The sequence below is a fragment of the Nothobranchius furzeri genome, chromosome 14, assembly GCF_043380555.1.
Source record: "Nothobranchius furzeri strain GRZ-AD chromosome 14, NfurGRZ-RIMD1, whole genome shotgun sequence".
Lineage (NCBI taxonomy): Eukaryota > Metazoa > Chordata > Actinopteri > Cyprinodontiformes > Nothobranchiidae > Nothobranchius > Nothobranchius furzeri.
The window spans coordinates 47,680,855-47,703,765 of NC_091754.1; the positions used below are offsets into that span (position 1 = coordinate 47,680,855).

The 22,911-nt window shown below is 47.4% G+C and overlaps 1 protein-coding gene across 2 annotated transcripts in view; it reads right to left on the reverse strand.

Annotated features, from left to right (window-relative positions):
* Positions 1-22,911, reverse strand: part of fam184aa (family with sequence similarity 184 member Aa) — a 49,060-nt gene that overhangs the window by 756 nt on the left and 25,393 nt on the right. For both annotated transcript variants that reach the window (XM_015952289.3, XM_015952290.3), the window contains 14 exons: positions 22,627-22,808; positions 22,362-22,547; positions 19,722-19,844; positions 19,470-19,631; positions 17,213-17,334; positions 16,978-17,128; positions 12,323-12,437; positions 11,972-12,069; positions 8,556-8,709; positions 8,115-8,242; positions 6,515-6,699; positions 4,685-4,831; positions 4,501-4,618; positions 4,193-4,297 (listed from right to left, as the gene is read on the reverse strand). In XM_015952289.3, coding sequence (XP_015807775.1) covers positions 4,193-4,297; positions 4,501-4,618; positions 4,685-4,831; positions 6,515-6,699; positions 8,115-8,242; positions 8,556-8,709; positions 11,972-12,069; positions 12,323-12,437; positions 16,978-17,128; positions 17,213-17,334; positions 19,470-19,631; positions 19,722-19,844; positions 22,362-22,547; positions 22,627-22,808 — 1,976 coding nt within the window. The remainder of the gene's footprint in view (positions 1-4,192; positions 4,298-4,500; positions 4,619-4,684; positions 4,832-6,514; positions 6,700-8,114; positions 8,243-8,555; positions 8,710-11,971; positions 12,070-12,322; positions 12,438-16,977; positions 17,129-17,212; positions 17,335-19,469; positions 19,632-19,721; positions 19,845-22,361; positions 22,548-22,626; positions 22,809-22,911) is intronic.

Here is a 22,911-nt window from a genome sequence, read left to right on the forward strand (position 1 = left end):
TGTGTTTGTTATTTTTGTGTTCTGACCCTGATCCAATGCAGCGAGGCGGGACATGGACGCATCAGTGTTCCGATTTAGACCCGGGTCTCATTTAAATGTTGTGTGGCTGACTTTTAGGGTTTTTACAGCGTGACACGAGTCAACAAGATCAGAAAATAAACATCAAACTAAATGATAAAAACTAGTTTAACTCGTAGAACTATTAGTGGTTTTATTAGCCGATGGTTGAAACTTCCTGCTGTTCATCTGTAAGGATAAAGCTAAAATCTCAGAGGTCAAAATCCCACAAGGCAAAGGTTAAAAACTGCCTCTGGCCTCATTAAATAAGGAAGTTATTACGTCATTTATGCTGCTTAAAATCAGAAGACAAAGGTATAAAAGGTAAAAGGAAAAACAAAAACAAACGTGCACTAACTTTAACCACAGTTAGCATTGCTAATGCTACTGTTAATGCTCATTAGGCTAAGCTACTTGTGTGAACAAAATGTACCTCACTGCAAAAAGCCCCCACATATGGAATTATGGCAAGCTAATTTATCAAACAATAGTCAAATCAGATTTCAATGGTTAAATAGCTCCGAGTTAAAATGGACAGTTTAGTAATAGAATGAAGGACTTTTTAAGACACTTAAAAACATTTTAAGACAATTATTTATTCAGATTATCAGTTATTAAAAGTCAAAATATTCTAATGTTTAATAATTAGACTTGAAGGCTCAAAAACATCTGAGAGGAAAAATAAAAGCTAAATAAGGGTGTGTGTGTGTGTGGGGGGGGGGGGGGGGGTCTCATGCTTGTGTCTGACATCGGGCCCCAGAGGGACTAGGTCCGGCCCTGCCATGCAAGGAAAAAGGAGTAAGGAAAGGTTTAGAGTGCAGTAACAGCTACAGACACCGGGGGCAGCAGACGTCACATTCTCCACTCCCAGCTGTAAAATCAAAGGGACCTGCGGCAGTGGGGGGCAGGAGCTCATCGTTTCTCACCTCCTACAGCTCTGGAGGACCTGATGCTGCACATGAGGATCCTGAGGAGCATGAGGAGGAGCAAGGCTCGGCATGGGATGATGAGAGGGATGAGGAGGATGCTGAGGTAGAGGAGAAGGAGGAAGAACAGGACTGAACAGAGCTTTTTTAAGCCGGGGGAGGGACCTCTGTGGGGGGTGGGGAGGAGGCACAAGGCAGCCTCCCAGCCCTACCTCCCCCCCCCCCCCCCCCCCCCGCCCCCCACTCCTGGCGGCTCATGGTGGGAGGGCGAGCCAATCGAAGAGCTGAGTGGCTAGCGAGGTGCTGATCTGATTGGCTGCCTGATTCTGGCTACAGACACACAGAGAGGTGAGACGTGAGAACCGATCCGGACCGAACTAAACTCTGGGATTAGAAAAGAAACAATCGTAATCGGTGTGGTTTTACGTTTCCATATCATAATCATGGCCAGGGTCAAAGGTCAGGAGAGGGGCTGACTGGTGTTATCTGATCAAGAAACTTCTGAATGTTTTTACACCAAAAACGATATTTGATTAGTCAAGATTTTTCTTCACAAAACCCAAGAAGAGACCGTTTCAGACACGAGAACAAAAATTGTATCAAATCAGAATGAATCCTGTCAGAAATAATGTCCCACTCAGCTGATAGTAAACACTTCAGACACAGCAGATAATCTGAAACGCTGCAGGATTCTGCTGGATTCTCAGATGAAACAGATTATTTTATCGATGGTTTTCTTTTGTTCGTCATCAAACACCTTCACCTCTTAAACGTCTCATCTATTTGTAAATAAACTAGAAATTAAACTAATGATAAAAGCCTGACACACAGAAACAGCCTTTTATGACACATCAGTTTGCCATAAATCTCTACCGACCGAATGAAGAAACCCTGATTAGATGTTTTATTATATTTAATGATTGTCATGGATTTATGTTGATTGCATGTTTTCTAAGACAAAAACGATAATTGTATGAATAACTCAGGTTTTATGTGGTAAATGTACGGAAGCCCTGAAAAGCCAGGGGGAAAATAATCTCATTATCTAAGTTGACCAAATGTAATTGTTCTCTGGACCTTTAGACTTTTGAGCAGCTTAAATAATTTGGAAAATAAAAGGTTTCTTGAAAAAATAAAACATTTACTCTAATAAAATCCAAAGAACAAAGTTTTTTTCAAGTTGAACCTTTAAATATAGAAGAAAAACATATTTGTTTACATTTAATGGATTAAAAGTTTCTTTACTTGTTTTAGGCGTGAGAATAAAATCCAATAAATGACTTTTGTCTCCCAGACCAAAGAAGTAAAAAGCTCATGAAAAGAAAAATAAACATTTGACTAAGAAATTGACATTTACGGTCACTTCAGGAGTCCCGTACCAGAAAAAGGAAATCTTTTACTTTGAAAAACCCACAACAGCCTGAAATGCTCCTCATCTAAACATCCTGAGCCTTTAGAAAAGGTTATTTTTTTCTGTAAATCCACCAGCTTTCACAGCTTTGCATCTCTGCTGGACTTCCTGTGAAAAACACCTTTATTTAAAAAACTTCCTTTAAAACGGTTTGATGACCCACCGCCCTGGCGGTGTGTCTGGGGCTTTCCGTGGATGTTTCCGTGATGTTTTTGTAAACAGAGCAGAAACATTAGTTTGCATTCACCAAAGCTGCTTAAGCCTTTAATTTTCCAGATGCCTGCCTCGGCTCGGGGGGATGGAGACGAGAGAGGTGGTGTGTAATGGAAGCAGCCCACGGAGCGTGCAGAGGCGAGGATGTAACACGAGAGGATGATGAGCCCGTGTTGTGACTGAAAACGGAGCGCGATTGTTTTCCAGCCACATTAGCCGTGACAGCTGTGAGCACACAAAGGATCAGGAGCGGCTCCGTGACAAACTGGATGTGAAGACGTGTGCAGCGTTTCACGCAGGCACACATCAGATCGTTGTGAACAAACAAACCGCATGCAGGATCAGACGCTCCGAGGCAGAAGGAGGGGCTTCGCATCAACCATGAACCGGTAAGGGGAAGCATCTTGGACACAAACATTCCTCTTTCCTAACAGAAACACAGAGGAGTGCTGCAGCGCCTGGATCTCAGCAGATCAATTCTAATATAATCCAGAAACATAAAGCATGGCGGTAAACTGTTCTACCGTCCATTACTGATGATTAGCGGCGGCAGGGCTGCAGCGGCGGACTCGGAGGCCTTTTGAGAGACTGCAGAAGATTTTCACTCACTGTTATCTGCAGCTACGCTGAAGATGTTTGCATTTACGCTAAAACTGAGACCTCAGATACAACAGATCGCTATATTAGGAGCTAAAATCTTGGATGTGCAAAGTCAAATGTGCAAAAGTGAGTAAAGGTGCGCACGTGCATTTCCAGATAAAGGTAGTGGTGCAAAAGCATCTCAACAGGCGCAGCTAGCAGGTTCATCAAAGACGTATGACTTGTGCATCTGTGGCCTCGGACCGACTGCAGAGCAGCAGGTAGTAGCTGCCGCTGCGCCTCCACCTGCAGCATCTTCCAGGAAACCAGCCTGCTCACTCTTAAGTGAATCTTTATAAACCCGAGGACCTGGAAACGCAACCATGCAGGGTGCTCTTTAAAGGTGCTAGAAGAACTTCGTCTGGAGCCTTTTTTACCTGACATGCTCTTCACATACAGACGACAACCAATAAACACACAATCCAGGAAAAACCTCGTCCCGCTCTTAATGATTGGATTCTGAGCCATCCACCAACCTGCCCTCTGACCGCCCCTCCCCAATCTGCAGATACCCTCCATGTGCACGAACCGTGCGTTCTTGGCTAGCAGCAGCTGGACAGGAAGTGAAGCCAGATCTGGGCTAGCTATATCAGCTAGCATAATCCATTGTTATATGGTTGTGTAGGGCAGAATAATTCCAGTCCTCCCAGTGGGATCTCGGACTTTCCCAGTGGCGTCTGGAGAACTCGTGATCGACACCAGACTATGAGGATGCCGTCAGACGCCTGCAGGCGCCGCGGCCGTTACGTAGACGCGTTACGTTAAGAACTACGGCAGAAAAGATGCCAACAATGGGTCAAAAGGTAGGGTGATGTTATGTAATTAGGGTTGTTACATATTATAGAAGTCTGGGGGTGTGGCTTAGGGCGGAGCCTGAAAAGGGGGTTGGACCTTTGAAACGTAGACCGGAAGCCATTGCTTCTCCCACTCAGAAGAGCGATCTCACCTTGATCAGGGGGTTGATGACACCAACGTTGGCACTGGAATTGAAGACCTTGTTGAAGCCCGTCTCTCTGTTGACCAACTCCAACTGGTAGAACTTCTTGTCATCCTAAAAAAGCAATAATTCATCCTAAATCTTCCACCTTTAGGAACACGTGTCATGTCCACATGACGATGAAATAATTCAGCTTTACTTCCTCTGCACCAAGTTTGGTTTTACCCTTTAGAGCCTGAACTCCTGGCCTGATAAACCAGGACTGAAGATGATAAACCTGCACATCTCAGCCTGTGGAAGTGATTTTCTCTGCTCACCACCAGCTTTTTCACCAGAGCTTCCCTCTCAGTCACCATCTCTCTGAGCTCTGCTATGATATGCAGGTCTTCTGGTCGGCTTTCTCTGTTCCTTAACTTCTCCTCTGTACCCTCCAACCTTAAAAAAGACAAAAATTCTTATTATCAAGGAGAAATAAGACACCTGAGGACCATGGACACTTACAGTATTTGTAGAGCAGAAATCTTGTCCTTCAGAACCTCCTGGGCCTTGTTGAAGTCAGCCAGCATGATCTGTGTTTCTCTGTGGTGGACGATCTTCAGCTCCTCCAGGTCCCTCTCGTGTCTCTTTATGAGATCCTGCTCATGGGCTCTGTGGCATAAGCATGATCCATGTTACAACCTGCACTGGATGCTTACTTATGGAGGTTTAATAAGCACGGGATCATAGCATCCCTCATGTAGCCAATTTCCTGGTAGGGACCCATTTCATTGACACCACTTTTTATAAATAAGGACGTTGGAGCTAAATTTAGCCTGAAGTTTAAGCAGTATATGGTCCTGAAATACTTTAAAAAGTAGTATCCATGGTTACGACGTCAGGAGCAGGGTATTAGTTTATCTGTGTGATTATATTTGCAGAGCAGAATGTGGCAGAGCCAGAATTACTGGACAAGTTAATCACAGACTGCTGTCTGCTTGATCAATGGATGACCATTAGAGCCCTTAACTCTTTAAATAACCGTGGTTTAGCTAAAGCTAGTTTGTCGTTAGCCGTTTTTGGTTAGGGCTAGGATTCTTCAAAACGACAAAGTAGCAGCTTCATTGACTTCATAATTATCTACTAACACTCACCTATCCTGTTTAAACGAATTGCTCTCTCAGGTGCATCTCTGCAGTCGTGCTACTGAAAATGACACTTTTACAAATGAAAAATCACAAAGTGTTCTCATAAATTTCTCCAACCACCTTTTCCTGTTTTTTTAAGGAGCCTCTTGTGCTTTCCTGTTCTACCCCAGGACAGCTTTGGTTTTGTGCTTTTAGTTAGTTTCGTAAAAACAAAACAAAAAAACTGATGTGATCTTCGCCCTTTTCACTTATGCTCTTTGAGCTAGGCCAGAACAAGTTGGGGGCTTGTCCGGGAAACTGACTCTGTATTTCTTACACTTTTTACTATGCATTTGTTAGTGCCAATTAAAGTTGCAGAGAACAAAGCACAGAAATGTAGCTGCCACTCCCAAATGAACAAACCCATCAATAATAAAATGTTCAAACGATTAAACAATTTAGAAATGAAGAAAACATAAAGAGACTCATCTGCTTGGAGACACACCGAGAGGCAGAAACAGGATTTACCTCAAGAGGAGATAATACATGTGTGTATGAGGCACTGAACATCAATAAGGAATCCAAGTGACCCGGCACTCTTGAAAATCTAGCTTAACATTACTTACTTAGTAGGGCCCATCTTTAGCTAGCCTTTAGGAGTCTTAGTGTAAGTGAATTTGCTCCATCTGATAAAAGTCTCTTACTTCTTGGATCCTACTCCTGTGTCTAAGTAAGTTAATGGTTTCTTTGTAAATTTAAGCGTTTTCTTTAATCTGAACCAGTGCACTAATCTCTGCTACTGTAACCCACAGGTTTGTACGACCGACTGGCAAACATTACTGAAGCGTTCCAGTGTTCGCGTGCATTCCTGCCGTGAGAAATACAAAATTACCATTTGGCCATTTTTATTGATCTTCTGGTTTGAGCTTATTAAATCTCAGAGCTTCACTGGTTTTCGATAACTCATTAAGACTTCTGGTTCTCGGACATAAATACTCCCATGAAGATTGTGTTTGATCACACCCTGTTCACAAAGGTCATGCCTTACTGAGATGAGCTTGAGATTAGACATGTGAGAACTGGGTCATTTTCTGCTGAGTCACTGTTTGGCCCTGCCCCTTAAGGAAATTAGCCAAAGCGCATTATGTGTGATTCCTCTCGGGTAACGATCGTGTGCAGATGCAGGTATCGGAGGAATCGATGCCCCGCTGATCTGCTGTGTTTCTACCTTATCTGATGGTTCGCTTCACTTCGGACTCGCAGCACCTCCTTGCCCTTCAGCTCCAGCTCTCGGGTCAGAGTGTCGATAGTCTCATTAAGAGAGTGGATCTCATGGTCCAGATCAGTGATGCGGTTGCTACGGGAACACACCTCTCCTTGAAGGTCGGCTAGTCGAACCAGGAGTTCCTGTTCCTTAAAAAGGCACACAGAAAATGTATTCACGGGGAGAAATGATGACATTTCAGACAATTTATGACCAGGAGAGGTTCAGAGACACTAAACCAGCTCTGTATTTGTATAGCGCCTTCTTAGGGTTCTACAACCCCCCAAGGCGCTTCACAACACACTCAGTCATCATAAACACGCTGGTGTTGATGAGCTACGATGTAGCCACAGCTGCCCTGGGGCGCACGGACAGAGGCGAGGCCTGCCGAGCACTGGCGCCACCGGTCCCTCCGAACACCACCAGCAGGTGAGGTGGGTTAAGTGCCTTGCCCAAGGACACAACAGCAGCATTCTCTGGTTGGAGCCGGGATCGGACCTGCAACCTTCTGATTACTGGACAACCCGCTCTTCCTCCTGAGCTGCTGGGTTAACCCTAACCCTAACCCTGCTTAGAATTTAAGCAGATCTAACCGACATAAAGGAGCAGGTACAACCGTTCCCACTGAGGGTGCGACGTCCTCCACCCTGCACAACATCCCCTGGAAAATAAAGACGCATATGCCAGAGTCCTGCACATCGACTAGCTCTTCACCCCACAGAGAGTGATAGAGAATCTCTTGTTTGGATCAAACACCACCTGCTGGGTCTGGATTCTGGACTTCCTGACCAACGTTGGCAAAAACACCTCCAAGGGCATTACGTTGAGCTCTAGATCTCCTCAGGATTGTGTTCTCAGCACAACGCAATTCACTCCGCTAACATCCAACAGCGTGTCCGGATATTCGTGGTAATTAAGCAGATGACACAGCAGTGGTAGGTCTACTTCACGACAACAATGAGTTCAAGATAGATTATGAACACGAAGACGATTGATGCCGAAAGAAAAAACTGCTGCTAGACAGAGACAAAACCAAGGAAATGATCATCGACTTCTGGACTCAAGGTGAGGCTATCCAGGAGAGGACATCAGGTTTCTAGGGGTCCAGATGTTGCAGGACTTCAGCTGGCCCATCTCAGCAATCAGGTCCAGCAAAAAAGGACCTTCCTAAGGAGAACGAAACACGCTTCTCCTCCCACCAGCGTCACCAGAAGTCTCTACCGAGGCGCGGCAGAGAGCCTTCACCGTACTGTTGGTCCGTCTGCTGTTCCAGTAGCGATAAGATTGGTAAAAAGACCTGCAGAGGTTAGCTGAGCTTCCCTTCCCCCATCCAAGATGGCTTCCAGGGCAAATGGCATCGTCAATGACCCCTCACATCCGCTCCATAAACTCTAGAGTCTCTTTAGGTTCTACTTTTGATTATTCAACACATCCCAGACTGATCTGAATGCATTTACCGTAGCGATGTGACTTTTGGGAGGAGGGGCTCAGAAAGGTTTCAGTGGCGTTACGACTGCAGATTGACAATAAAGCTTGATTTAAAGGGAATAACACCTGTAGTTACCTGCTGGTGGCTGTGCTCCATCGCTTTCTCCAGCTCTCTTTTGGCCGACGTGTTTTCTTTAATGTGAATCTGCTTCAGATGCTCGATGGATGCGGCATGGAGGTGGTTGAGTTCTGCTCGAAGAGAGGCTGCCAGGCGGAAACACAAAAGCGGAGGATCATTAAACTCCGACCAACCGCAGACAACATTAAAGGGGCTGACTCTGATGCAGACGGTTGTTCATGAGTTAAATCAGCTTGTTTTAATCTCCAGAAGTTTTACAGCTCCACCGTGGTCCTTCTGGTCTATAATTACAGTCTAAATGTTGGTTCTTTAGTACGGACCCATCTCAACCGGAGGACCTTCATAGAACAGAAGGTTGGACACAGCAAACACGCCTAACAACAGGAGATGTCAGCGAGGCTGGACGGCTAATCGGTGACTTCAGAGACGAGTTTTTACCCAGCTTCGCTTTCCCGTCGTCTTCCAGCTCAAATCGGAGCGTCTGCAGCTCCTGATCCGACTGCTGCCGGAGGATCTCTAACGTCCTCCTGTGGGCCTCCTTCAGAGCGTGGACCTCCTCCCTTTGCTCCTGCTTCAGACGCTCCTCCAGGGCCTGATGGAAGACAGAATGGGGAGATTAAAGGACAGGGGCGGGTGAGAGAAATGAAGCTAAATGTGGCGATGCAGCTTTGGATCCCTTCTTGCTCTTCTCTTCTCTCTGGGGTGAAAAAGGAGATTAGGTGAGAACCCTGTCAGCCACATTTAAGCAAGATTACCTCACAGCAAAGCAACAAGGCCCACAGATCCATCCTAATGTCAAGGATGAGTCATTGTTCTTGTAACGGTGGCGGACGAAACCGTTTTAAATGCAAGAACAATAAAATCTGGGGGTGTGAGAATAAAAAGCTTAAATTGGTTGGGTTGTTAGGCTTTTGTCCTCATCATGTGGTCACGGTTGCCAGGCAACAGGACAAACGGCGAGTGGGAATAAATGCCATGGCTAGATTGTCCACTTTCACAGAACCCGACCTACACGGACCACGTCCTACGAAGGACACCGCCAGGGAGTGGCACAGGTGAGACGTTACCATGGAGACCTACCCGACCAACGGTGGTGACCCTGATGAGCCACTGGCAGCAGCTTTAACATTTTTGGAGTTTGTTACACCTTTTGTACGGTTTATAAACCCACCTAGCTGTGGCTGAGCTGTTTTCAGACACATTCTAGTTTTGGATTTTTGATTTCAGTTTAATGAAATTAAACAAGAATGTAAAAAGACCTGCAGGCCTTCTTCTTCCGGCTCTTGGAGAGTACAGACGTTTTTTTCCTCCTCTCCTCCCTATCTTATCCCAAGGCTCTTTGTCTGTCTGTGGGTGTACGGCTGCTTCTGCATTTTTTCTGGAAACTGAAATTACCAAAATGGACGTGGTCAGTTGGTCACGATTGACAAACTTTTTTCAATGATGAGAACGGGAGAAGGGGCTCCCGGGTGCCCCTCTGGGAGAGACAGCTGGGTATATCATGGACTCCTGGAAATAGTGGAACCTGTTTTGCCTCTCTTAGCTGTCTGTAGAGGATTCTGAAGATGTCCGGATATCCGTGGTGTTGCTGTCAGGTTTCCTGCTCTTCGGCCTAAGAGGTTATCTGGCTTACCGGAAAACTAACGAGCTGTCGAGGAATATTGGCGCTCTCCCCGAGCTCAGGGATGCATTACAGCGCGCTGTGAATTCACAGACTCATATAATTGTCGAGATGAGTTGTAAGCTTGGAACTTTGGCTGAGATTCATGCTTTGGCACAAAAGATGGATGCCATCAAGGAGCGAGTGGACAAATCAGCACGGATTGGGATAGATTAATTTACGCAATTATTGGGATTTTGAGAGGTTGAGGACCAACAGAACTTTAAGACAGAGAGGAAATTATCTCTGTCTGGCCCCAAAACAATTCCTTATCTGAATCTGGTGCCCTTGAGCCTGAGGCTGAAACGAATACTCCCCCCTCAGAAGAAATGTGGAATGCTGCCGTTGCTATGGCAACTCTGTCTCCCTATCCCAGCCTGGAAGGGACTGCGAGCTGTGAAGGCCGCCGAATCATTCCAGGAGTCACTGTGCCCCGCAAACCCCAATGACCTCCCTCCCCTGTCCAGACTGAGGTGACGTGCGCTGCTTTTCGTAGCTGCAGGAACTGACGTGTGGAGAGTCCCAAACCCACCACTCCACCTAGTGGACACTTATGTTGTGTGATGTCTGAAGTCTGTTGCATTTCTGTCGAAGGTGTTTGTTTTGCATAGCAAAGCTGTGCTTCCTGTGGAGGGTAACTATGAAGTGCCTTTTGTTCCTCCACCTGAACCAATCCTCATGTAAACCCCTCTGATCTCTATTAAGGTAGGGCGACTCGGGGTTACGAATGACCACAGTCACCAATTCTTGTCATGTGTCTATGCCTATGTATGTCTGATCTCAGAATTGTGTGTACTGAAACTCTAATTTCCCTCTGGGATTAATAAAGTGTCTTTGAATTTGAATTGAATTTGAAAAACTACAGGAGTTATGACGGGAGCTAATTCAGGCTAATTAGCCTCGCACAACGTGATTCATGTGATAATCATTCATCAGCTGTTCCAGCAAGAGTTAAAGCTCCACGGCTCCTCCTGTGTTTCCTTATCGCAGCGTTTCAAGCATCTTTAAACGGATCGATAGACAACACGACTGGCTTCATTCAGCCTGCAGCAGAAGCTTTTCTCCTTCTGATTATCAGGTTGCTGTAATGACGACTATTACGCTCTCCAGACTAGAAGAGGCTTCCATTTCATCTCAGAAGGAAATAACTCCAGGATAAAGTGGCTGACTAGAGACTCCAGCAACAAATAGTCTCATGGAGATGTTTACCTTCTTCTGCCGAGTGCCGATCAGACACCAGCTGCACTTCTCACACCAGAAACCCACAAAGGGCCAAAGATGGAGACAAATTCAGTCCATTTGGAATGACTCATCTCAAAGCCAGATCACCCCTTTGTTCTCATTTGTTTACATTTTTACTAGTGAACTTTCCATTTTCTGGTGAAATCCTGATGTGGCTTCTATTGTCACTAAACACCCTGACCCCGACCGCCACTGGAGGTATCAGCGTTCACACGTGTAGCGTACCCAAAGGTCAAGTTTACATCAAAAATGAGCAGAAATTAACTTTTAATTTGCAGACACAAACACCACATCTGTCTGGCAAGAAAGCACGGCACAAGACCTGTTACCGAACCAGGTGGCCATAATATCTCAGCTCAAGGTCTCATGCAGACTTCCTCTCTGAATAAAGTTCATCTTCCTTCAGTCATAAATAAGTCTTTATTGAATTTGAGGTCTTCAGGGATTTTGTGATCTCGCGAGTCTGGCGAGGAGGATGGTGGAGAAGCCGCTCTGCGGCTGAGACTCTCCCGGCGTGGAGCGGCGCGCAGTACTCGAGTAAACGTCCCGCTGCCGTTGAGCACAGCTGATGCTTCCAGTGTGAAGTCGCTTTGCACAGACTGGCTAAAGAAAGTGATTTAAAACATGAAAATGTTGCAAAGTGTCCGTTTTGAAGATGATTACCGGTGAAACAGTCGACCGACCTCCGAACAGAGCCGTGCCTCAGAAATGAACTGCTCACTAAGATTAAAGGTGATCAGAGGAAACACAAATATCTTTCACATTTTCTGATTTACGTTTTACTAAAAAAGAAGATTTTTGGAGATAAAATCCAAAAGAGAATGTGCACTTTTCCATGCATGTCTGTGTGTGTGTGTGTGTGTGTGTGTGCGTGCGTGCGTGTGTGTGTGTGTGTGCGTGTGTGTGTGTGTGTGTGTGTGTGTGTGTGTGTGTGTGTGTGTGTGTGTCGTACTCTAATCTGATGCTGCCGGGCTTCCTCCATGGTGCTAAGGGCACAGCAGTGGGCCTCCTGTAGCCGATGCTCCCTCCTCTGATGCTCTCTCTGCAGCTCTGTGAACACAAACCCACAGGCATGAACGTAGACATGTAAAAAACAGATGGGTCTGAATCACCTTTAACCCCACAGACTGCTCCAGCCATACGGCAGGAGTGCCAACACCACAACCGAAGACTCCCACCTGGGAGGATTTTTATTTTAATCACATTTTTATTTAAACAAAAATCTGCAACAATGACGCAAATGTCCTCATGAGTTTATGTAACACACGCTGTCAGGTTTCGGGGTGTACTCCCTGAGGCTCACCTTTGAGCTGCTGGCTCAGCAGCTCCCTCTCCTGGCTGAACTGGGACTGCAGCTGCTGCAGGGCTGACTGCGACTGGTTCAGCTGGAGCTCCAGAGACTGCTTCAGCAGGGAGATCTGCACAGAGACACAAGCTAAGCTCAGAGGCGCTGAACTCACTTCTCTCATCGTCAGCATCAAAGTCACCCAGAACTCCATGTTTCAAGAAGAATCCGCTTCGTCTCCAGGAAAAGAGCAGCTACTTCAAATGGCGGCGTTTTCTTAATTAGGTCAACACTCTGGCTGTCTTTGTTTTCCTCCTGCGAGTCTTCGACTAATCCTCATGTGAGAGCATCTCCTCAGCAGACAGCTTCCAGCTCCACCAGACAGCGGAGGTGATTTAGTCACAGAAATAAGCTGAACAGAGATTCTTCTGCTGGTGTTGATGAGCTGACAGCCACACCGTCACAGAGTGACAGCACACTCGGCTAGATGAGAGAAAGCCGAGTGGCTTTTGTTTAGAGGGGTGGCGGTTAGCGGCGGAGACTGGCAGAGCTCGCTCAGAGAGCCCGCTCTGGACCTTTAAACGCCACTCTTCCTGCTCCTCCGGCTATGAAATCCACGCAGGATTTCATAGCAGCAGAAGTACGACACCAGGAGCTGGAAGGTAAGATGATTTTAAACCAGAGGATGAGGAGCGAGGCCTCGGATCAGCTTCTTCCTCCTTTTTATTCTAGAACAATTTCAACCGACAGCTGACCTGCTCACCTTCTCCGTCAGAGGCAACTGACACACACACACACACACGCACACGCACACACACACACACACACACACACACACACACACACACACACACACACACACACACACACACACACACACACACACACACACACACACACACACACACACACACACACACACACAGCAGCCTGAGGGTAGGAGCTTTTAATGAAAACACCTTAATGAAACAGAAGCCATTATAGATAACGAAGGCACATCCTTAGGTCTTTCATCCTCGATAAATAACAGCCTGACTCGTCTTCTACTCGGACTTGTTCCATTCCCGACAGACACAAGCGTTCTCATTTACTTCCTGTTTATTTTACACACACACCACCGCTACAAGAGCGCTAATGAAACCCTCCTGACAATGATTCCACAACAAAAGCTCGTTAGGTTGGTGATGGGTCTGAACACGAAGCTTCTGCAGAGCTTTTAAAGGCACCGAGGTGTGGAAGAAGCAGGTGATGCTCTGAAAGAGCCAGAATGTTTTAAAGCTGTGTGTAAATGTAGCAGGAAGTGTTGTCCCAGCCTGGGAATAAAGAAGCAATCCGGAGTTTTCTCCCTTTCAGGAATTATGGAGGATTTTAGAGCCGTAAAGTCTTCCTCTGTGCTGTGATGCTTTTGCTTCCAGCTGTAACCATGGAAGCAGGGAGAGGGGCTTGTGGTGCAATACAGCTTTTCACCTCTAGATGGTGCCCTCTGAGAAAAACTCTGGATTTCTGCTTTAATCTGGAAATGGAACGGTGGTGGCTGAAGAGAAAGTTCGACCAAATCAGCTGATCATCCTTGACCTGTCGGTTTTTATTGTGTCACGAAGAACTCAGCTTCACTAGATGTTCAAAGGGAGTAAACAAACGCCACAGCCCTAAGCCTAAACCTAACCAAAGGGAACTCACTTGTTTTTAGCTCCCCCCAGTGTCCATTTGTAGAACTGAAAACGAAATCCATTTCCTCATTGTGCGTTTGTCTTTTTAACACCTTCATCTAACAGCTGCAACGTCTCCCAGCCTTCATTAGTGTCTACAGGAGCGGTTCATCATATCAGCTGTGCTCCGCAGCCAGACACGATGAAGTCCAACAGACCAGACCGGCAGTCTGAAGTTGCAAGTGCGAAACTGTGGCCACAGGGGCGATTGGGGCTGGGTGGCCTTTCATTAACATCTTAGTCATTTTAACACACTCTACACAAGAAGATGATTCATGAAAAGGTTGCTAAGGACGCCTTTAACCGTAGCGCGTCAGAACATGGAGATGGTGGTGATTTGGTGACTGTGATGTTTGTCACCAAAGGTCATGAAGGCCAAAACCGCGGAATAAAGTCACTGTTGGGCCAAAAGGAGCGTGAGCTTATATGTCCATAATAATCCCATCAGAGTTTCTACAGCCAGGTAACCTCGTTCCAGGGTCATGGAGCACCTTCACGGTAGTTTAGTCCCTTAATAAGCCCTCATGCTGTGATCTGAGCACCATCTGACCACGAGTTGGATCAGATGGCAGGAAGCTGACCTGGAGGACCCAAAGGGACCTGAAAGTGGAGGACGATCAGACTTTCTAGATGGCTTTTCTAAAGTCCCATACGAGTGAGAGGACACAAGAGACCCAGAGATGAGATCTCCCAGATGGTCTGGGAACGCTTGAGGTGCCAGAGGAGGAAGTCTCTGAGAGTCGGAAAGGATGAAGTCAGAATCAAAAAGGACAACACCAACGGTACATGTCGACCTCTAAAACACACAACCGAGGGCTTTTGAGGGGCTAAAATATATATTTTTAAGCTATTTGAAGAAAACACACACACACACACACACACACACAGGTGTAGTCTCACCTGCATATTGGAGTAAAAACGTTTTGCTCTGAGCCACGGTCCAGCCTTGCGTCTCTAATGAGAGCTTTTATATTCTTCTCCCCAAACAACAACGGCACGCAACGCGGTTCCTTCACCAGGAAGTTAGTCACGGCTGTGATGGAGTGAGGAGGACGTCTGAAACGCGGCCAGGCTGGACTCGGAGGTGGTTGGATCAAACTCAACAGAAATATTTATCTGGGGCCGCCAGCGCTGCGACTGAATCCAGACAGCCGAGCCTCGGCCGGTTACCCAGAGGCAGTTAGATCACCATGAATGGGCGCCGGAGACAGCCCCGCCTCTTCGTGTTTAATTAGAAAAGGAGTGTGACAAAAAAAAAAGGTTCTTTATCAGTGTCAGCGAGCACACGTGTGTGAAAACGATAAAACCGTTTATCACCGGGGCAGCGTTCAGGAGGACTGGGAACTAACCAGTGCCTGAAGCTGGAGATGGTTTTCTTAACGAGGGCGGGACATGTCTGTGTGACGGTTCCATGTTTAGCTTCAGCTGGAAGGACCAATCATCAGGAGGAAAGGAGGGGTTAAAGGTCAGCCTCATGACGTCTGGTCACAAACGGTTCTTCTAGTCGTTCTAGTCAGAGCAGCAGAATTTTATACGCCACACGTCCCCACACGGTGTCCCCACTAGCAGTCTGACACACGGTGTCCCCACACGGTGTCCCCACTAGCAGTCTGACACACGGTGTCCCCACACGGTGTCTCCACTAGCAGTCTGACACACGGTGTCCCCACACGGTGTCCCCACTAGCAGTCTGACACACGGTGTCCCCACACGGTGTCCCCACTCGGCGTCCCCACACGGTGTCCCCACACGGCGTCCCCACACGGTGTCCCCACTAGCAGTCTGACACACGGCGTCCCCACACGGTGTCCCCACTAGCAGTCTGACACACGGCGTCCCCACACGGTGTCCCCACTCGGCGTCCCCACACGGTGTCTCCACTAGGCGTCCCCACTAGCAGTCTGACATATGATGCCTCCACACGGCGTCCCCACACTGTGTCTCCACTAGGCGTCCCCACTAGGCGTCCCCACACGGTGTCCCCACTAGCAGTCTGACACACGGTGTCCCCACTAACAGTCTGACACACGGTGTCCCCACACGGTGTCCCCACTCGGCGTCCCCACACGGTGTCCCCACTAGCAGTCTGACACACGGCGTCCCCACACGGTGTCCCCACTAGCAGTCTGACACACGGCGTCCCCACACGGTGTCCCCACTCGGCGTCCCCACACGGTGTCTCCACTAGGCGTCCCCACTAGCAGTCTGACATATGATGCCTCCACACGGTGTCCCCACTCGGCGTCCCCACACGGTGTCTCCACTAGCAGTCTGACACACGGCGTCCCCACACGGTGTCCCCACTAGCAGTCTGACACACGGTGTCCCCACACGGTGTCCCCACTAGCAGTCTGACACACGGTGTCCCCACACGGTGTCCCCACTCGGCGTCCCCACACGGTGTCCCCACTAGCAGTCTGACACACGGTGTCCCCACACGGTGTCCCCACTCGGCGTCCCCACACGGTGTCCCCACTAGCAGTCTGACACACGGTGTCCCCACTAGCAGTCTGACACACGGCGTCCCCACACGGTGTCCCCACTCGGCGTCCCCACACGGTGTCTCCACTAGGCGTCCCCACTAGCAGTCTGACATATGATGCCTCCACACGGCGTCCCCACACTGTGTCTCCACTAGGCGTCCCCACTAGGCGTCCCCACACGGTGTCCCCACTAGCAGTGTGACACACGGTGTCCCCACTAGCAGTGTGACACACGGCGTCCCCACTAGGCGTCCCCACACGGTGTCCCCACTAGCAGTCTGACACTCGGCGTCCCCACTAGCAGTCTGACACTCGGCGTCCCCACTAGCAGTCTGACACTCGGCGTCCCCACTAGCAGTCTGACACACGGTGTCCCAACTAGGCGTCCCCACCACCACACGGCGTCCATTCTGATTGAAACGTCCTGGCTGAGACCTAACCTGTGGCAGCTGGTTAATGGCGGTGACACGGGGGGGTTCACCTGTTCCAGCAGGTCTTCCACTTTCCTCTGCCAGCCCTCTCTGGCCGCCATCAACTCCAGCTCCTTTTGCTGGGACAGCTGAGTCAGCGCCGCCTGTTTGTCTGCTTCGTACTCCTCCGTCAGCTCGTCCTTCAGCAGACGCACCTCCTCCCTACAGACGAACACACAAACTCTGTCTCCTGATTGATTCTGATTAACATCCATGAGGACAACAGGTGTCAGGTATTTTCCTCACCTCAGAGCATCTCTCCATTTCTGATCCAAGTCGTCGGCCATCTTGTCCATCTTCTGCTTCTCCTCCGTCCTGATGGCCATCACTTTGGCGTCGTGCTGCTGCTTCTGGCTCTCGATCTCCTCCTGAAAACAGCAGCAGACCTCGTTTATCCGCTGGACCCTTCGTTGCAAGAAGAAAACAAGTAAACACGAGTCTGTTTACGAATGTTTATGAAGATAAAACCCGTCTGTGTCCGACCACACACTGCAGCAGGGTGGCTCATCCCCACCTACACATCCACTCCTGGTGCAGCAGCTCCAGGGCGGCCATGACGGAGGCCAGCTCCATCAGGACAGGATCCGGCTTTATGAGCTGGTTTTTGTTTCTGCTGCGAGGAGAAGCCGCTCGCTCGAGTGCTTCATCCCAGACTTGGAGCATAAATTATGACACGATGACATTTCAGTGCATCTGAAAACGGTAAAAGCTTCTCTACTGGAAAAGAGGAACTGAGTGTTTGGGTTTTATTTGATGCTTCAGCAGTTCTGCTGCTGAAGTTTTCCTCTACAGAGTCACGGCGTACCCTGAAGGCTGCTTATGAAGAACATCTGCTGAGTTTCTCCTCTTCATCTGAGCTTTTATCATCTCAGGAGGTTCTGAGTCTGCCTGGAAAACACGCTTTGTGTCTATCTTTGACACAGCGGTCTACCCTCGTCTCTGCTGCTTCTATAAAAGCAACCAGACTCGTCCCCTGCTAAACAAAAACTGATCCAGTCTGGCCTCAGCTGCTTTTGTCTGAGCCGCATCGAGCTCAGAGTGAACAAACGGTAAAATCCTGCGCTGCCTTTAATCCAAATCTCCTGCTTTAAATAGACGGCGGCGCTGAAAGGATGGAGAAGCGGACCGCTGCAGTTTCTGCTAATTACTGCTTGTTATTTTTCCTCTCGCCTGTTTTCTTCACTTATCTTTTCCTTTGTTCATGAAAAGTGTGCATCCCATAATTTCAGTATCCAGCCCTCCCCCTCTCTCTCCTGCACAACGCTCCTCTCCTCTCGCTCCAACAGGACCACTCCACTCACAATGGCCTCATCATCATTATCTCACAGCTGGCCTTCAGCGCCGCGCTCATCTTCCTCGGTTCCTGCTCCTTCGCGTTCAGAATGTTTAGCGACGTTCCCGTTCTGCCGCCCTGCTCCTCCTGCTCCTCCTGCTCCTGGAGAAACTCCATCTTCTGCAGACTGACTGAACTCTAACCATGTGAAGATGTGAGTGTTTGAATCAGGGAGGTAAAGAGAAGAAGAGGCTTTAGAACGAGTGTTTTTAAGAAACTAGATGTGGACTCGAGTCTGAGACTAGGACTTGGGTATCAAAAACAATGGAACAAAGCCTAGTGACTTGAATCAGACTCACTCTCTAAATATTTGAGACTTGTACCTCAGAAACATAAAATTAGACTTGAACTTGACCTTTTTTGGGCCTCTCAAGACTTGGACTCACCTTGGACTTAAAATCCTTAAACTTAAGACGTGACTTGGACTTGCCCTATGAAGATGCAAGAAAACATGGTCAAGCCCTTTATAGGTTTAAGGTTTGACTTGGAATTGCCACTTAAGTACTTGAGACTTGACTTAAGACTTGACTTGGACTTGATCCTCCAAGACTTGAGACTTGACTTAAGAGTTGACTTGAATAAATATTCAAAGACCTGAGAATTGACTTAAGACTTGACTTGAAGTCAATAATCAAAGACTTGAGACTTGACTTGGACTTGCACCTTAAAGACTTGGCATGTGACATGGACTTGATCCTCAAAGACTTGAAATTTCATTTAAGATTTGACTTAAGAGTTGACTTGAATCAATATTCAAAGACTTGAGACCTGAATTGGACTTGCACCTTAAAGACTTGGAATGTGAAATGGACTTGCTCCACTAAGACCTCAGACTTGACGTAAAACTTGACTTGAAATCAAAATCCAAAGACTTGAGACTTGACTTGCTCCTCAAAGACTTTAGACCTGACTTGGACCTCAAAGTCCTACGGTCTGAGTTGGATTTGCTCTTTAAAGACTTGAGACTTGACTTGGACCTTTTCCTCAAATACTCGACTAGGACTACCCTCTCAAAACTTGAGACTTGACTTGGACCTCAAATTCTTACTGAACATCAGAGACTAAAAACTTGACTGGGACTTGCACCTTCTCGGGCCCGTAGAAGTCTGACAGCTACGCTGCACCTCTGAACGTAGCTGAGATCGTTGAGACAACACCTTCTGCACCTACCTGCAGGTCAGTGAGAAGGTTGCTAGTCTCTCGAACTCGAGCTCTGGTTGCGTCCAGCTCGATCCGGAGCTTCTCCTGAGTTTCCTTCAGACAGCTTATCTGCGTCTTGGCTGAGCTCATGTTCTGCTCCCCCTCTCTCACCAGCTCCTGGAGGTGGGACACCTGTGGAGACCATCGGGTGGTTGTCACTCGCGTCATCAGTGAAAAAGGGGCATATTAGACATGTGAGACATGTAAACGGATGAGTCGTACGTCCTGATTGGCCATGTTGAGTTTGGCCGTGAGCTCCTCTTTCAAGTTGTCCAGCTGCTGCTGGAGACGGTCCCTCTGCTCCTCCAGCGACAGCCGTTTAATCTCAAACTCCTGACTCATTTTCTGAGGAGGAGAAAGAAAGTAAAGCAGGAGGCAACAGGGATGAAAGGACAGTGAGAGAACTGGGAGATGTGGACCATAAGACCACTTTTGTCCACCATTGTGATACCGTGACCCCTTTTCCTTTCAAATACAAAAAAGAACCTAAAAGGAAAAGCGAGCCGCCGTAAATCCCGTTTATGGAGTAATCTGGAGTCATGGCCGCTGCTGAGTGTGACGGAGAGCTTCTGAATGAAGAAGGGACACGTGACTTGTCATTTACACTTAAAAGAGGGATGATGTGTCGAGCTGACCAACTTGACTCCTTCAGACTGGAGAATCGAATCCCTTCTGAATTCCTCTGGAGGAAATCTCTTTTTCCTCTCTGCTTCTGACTTTGTCCATTCTGGACCACTTCACCACTTCTTAGGAGACAAAAACACCGATTGGTCTTCGCTAACACAACAGCCATAGCTCACTTTCACAGATATTGAGCTGAAGCTATAAAATGTCCCATTTTTTAAACGAGTTAAAATTGTTCTTCGACGTTCTTCCCCCTACGTCACTCTCACATAAAACAACTCTATTCTTGACATTTTCAGGATCTTCCAGAATGAGCCGTTTCAGGGCTCTCACACTTTAAAGCAACAAGCTGTTGCTGGCCACGCCCACCCATCCCTGATTGGCTGCTATGGGATGAGGAGCTCAAATATCAGGAAGGGATTCAGAATAGAGAAGTTACACCTCCAGCCTAGGCAGGTGAAAGTATGGTTTATGTACTCATTTCCTTTTTGTGACATCACATTGAGGAACTTTATGAACCGGCTCATTTTAGAGATCCTGCAAGTGTGCAACACATTTTATTTACCATTATTTTCTAAAAGGATGCTATAACGCCGCCATTCCTCAGTGAAAACTGGTCTCAAAGGTAAATTAATGTTTCTGATTCCAGCTCTAAATAAACGTGATCATGTGACCTCACTGACTCCTCCTACAAAGGTACATTTTACAACTGAGTCCACAATTACAACAAATAAAGGCAGAAACAGGAAAAAACGAGCGTGTCTCATGGATTAGGTTCACATTTTAGGGTAAAATACTGACATGAATAAGCTTCTGCTCTGTAATCTGATTCTTTCACCGGTAAATAGCTAAGTTTGATTCAAAATGGTGAAAATTAAAATTATTTTACAACATTTGTATTTTTGGTAGGCTAGACTGCGCGGAAAGGCTGGAATCCTCGTTTGAACTCGATTTGATTTTCGGTTCATGGAGCCGACAGGAAGCAAGCGTCTTCATCAGGACTTCTGTCTACGGGAAGTCCGGAACAGCTGGTGGACGAACACGGATTCAGCGTGTGATATTCATAAGATGAGAACAAAGTACTTTTCATGTACAGAGGAGCTGACCATGAACCAGGTCAGGGAAGCTTTCGGGCTTCAATCTGTGCAGGCTGGGTTCATGTATTGTTTATTTTTGTTTGTATTCTTGTAGAAATACCACAATAGGAACAATAGTTCAGCTTTAAGGCACTCATATGAGACTTTACCAGTGTTAGGAAACCAAACATTCAATAAAAGTGAAAATACCAACAGAGACTAATGACTTGTGAAGTAACTAGGGTTAGGGTTAGTCTTTTTTTGAATCAGCCGTATCTTTTCACTGGATGAGGAACTCGTTAGTGTTTTCCTGACTGACACGACGCTCAGATAAAAAGGTTTTCTTTGCTTTCCTGCTCTCATCTGACTTCTCCTCCGCAGCTCCAGCTGGAATAACAGTCCTCTAACCATCACCCCCTCTAGTCACCATTCCTGTCTTCCCGGGAATCCATAAGCACACGCCCACAAGCTCGCATCCTGAACTGGATTGGCTCGGAGCAGGATTTAACGTCGGTGAAAATCAGCCAATTAGCACTTTGCTCCGAACGGTACTGCTAACATGGACCAGTTAGGCTAAACTAGCAGTCTCAGATGGTTTTACAGCTACAATGTCTGGAAACAAAACTTCTGAGAGCTTCATTTGTCACTGCCTACGTGCCTCTGAGCAAAGACAGACCTGTTCTGACTGGTTTTATGACTGCTGCTTCTCTCCTGAAGCGTTGTCCAGCTGAAGCTTGCTAGAGAGTAACGGTTTAGCATCTTAAAAAGTAGAAAAACGAAGCAGTAAAACTGTGAAACTTCATCTTTGTTCCACCAGACGCTCTCAGCTCTGCGTGGCGTTGAGGCTGGCGCTTAACTGCTTCTCCATCTCATCCAAACACAGTCCCACTTGGCACTAGTTACACGACGGCTGCCGAAAGCTCAACTCAAAGCTTCAGAACCCTAATCTATAATCTACTCATTTGCATCTCACAGACCTGGCGTCTGAAGCTGAAGGCACAGTTAGGTATCTGTAAACGCCGGACACTAGAACTTCATTTCTACCACATTTGAGACCTGGCAGCTACAGGATCATTACTCATTTCCTCAGAACGTTTGTGATGAACTGGATGTTTGAAGGCTTTTCTACGATTCTCAGCTGCTTTGAAACACTTGGACTTACTGTAATGAGGAGCTTCTTCTCCTCCTCTTTCTCCTGCTGAGCCTCCTCCCTCATGGACCGGTGCTTCTGCTCCATCTCTTCCAGCGCTCTGACCTGAGCCTCCTTAAAGCGAAGTGTCTCCTCCTCATAGTGGGCTCTGACCCTGGAGAGCTCCTTCTCATAGCCCTGGTGCTCCTCGCGTAGAGACTGAAGCAGAGAAACAATCAGGTTCGGCTTTTTGTCTCTTCTCAGACCTGGACGAGTGAAAAGGTCAGATACTACGTACGTGCTCTAGTTTGAGCACTTGCTGTTTGTGCTGTTCGTTGGCGACCTGGCTCTGGTTGAGCACAGCCTCCCTCTCCTCCTCCAACCTGCCGATCTTCTCCTTGAGACGACTCTGCTCCTGGTCCAGGTTCCTGATGGTTGCCTCATGAGCCATCTGGGTGGCCTGCAAGGAACCGATCTGACCTGAAAGCAGTCCAGTTACCTGGTCAGCCATAAATCTTCCCCACATACTAACTCTAAACCCTGATGGAGACGTGTAGAACTTTTAAGGCGTCCCTCAAGGTTC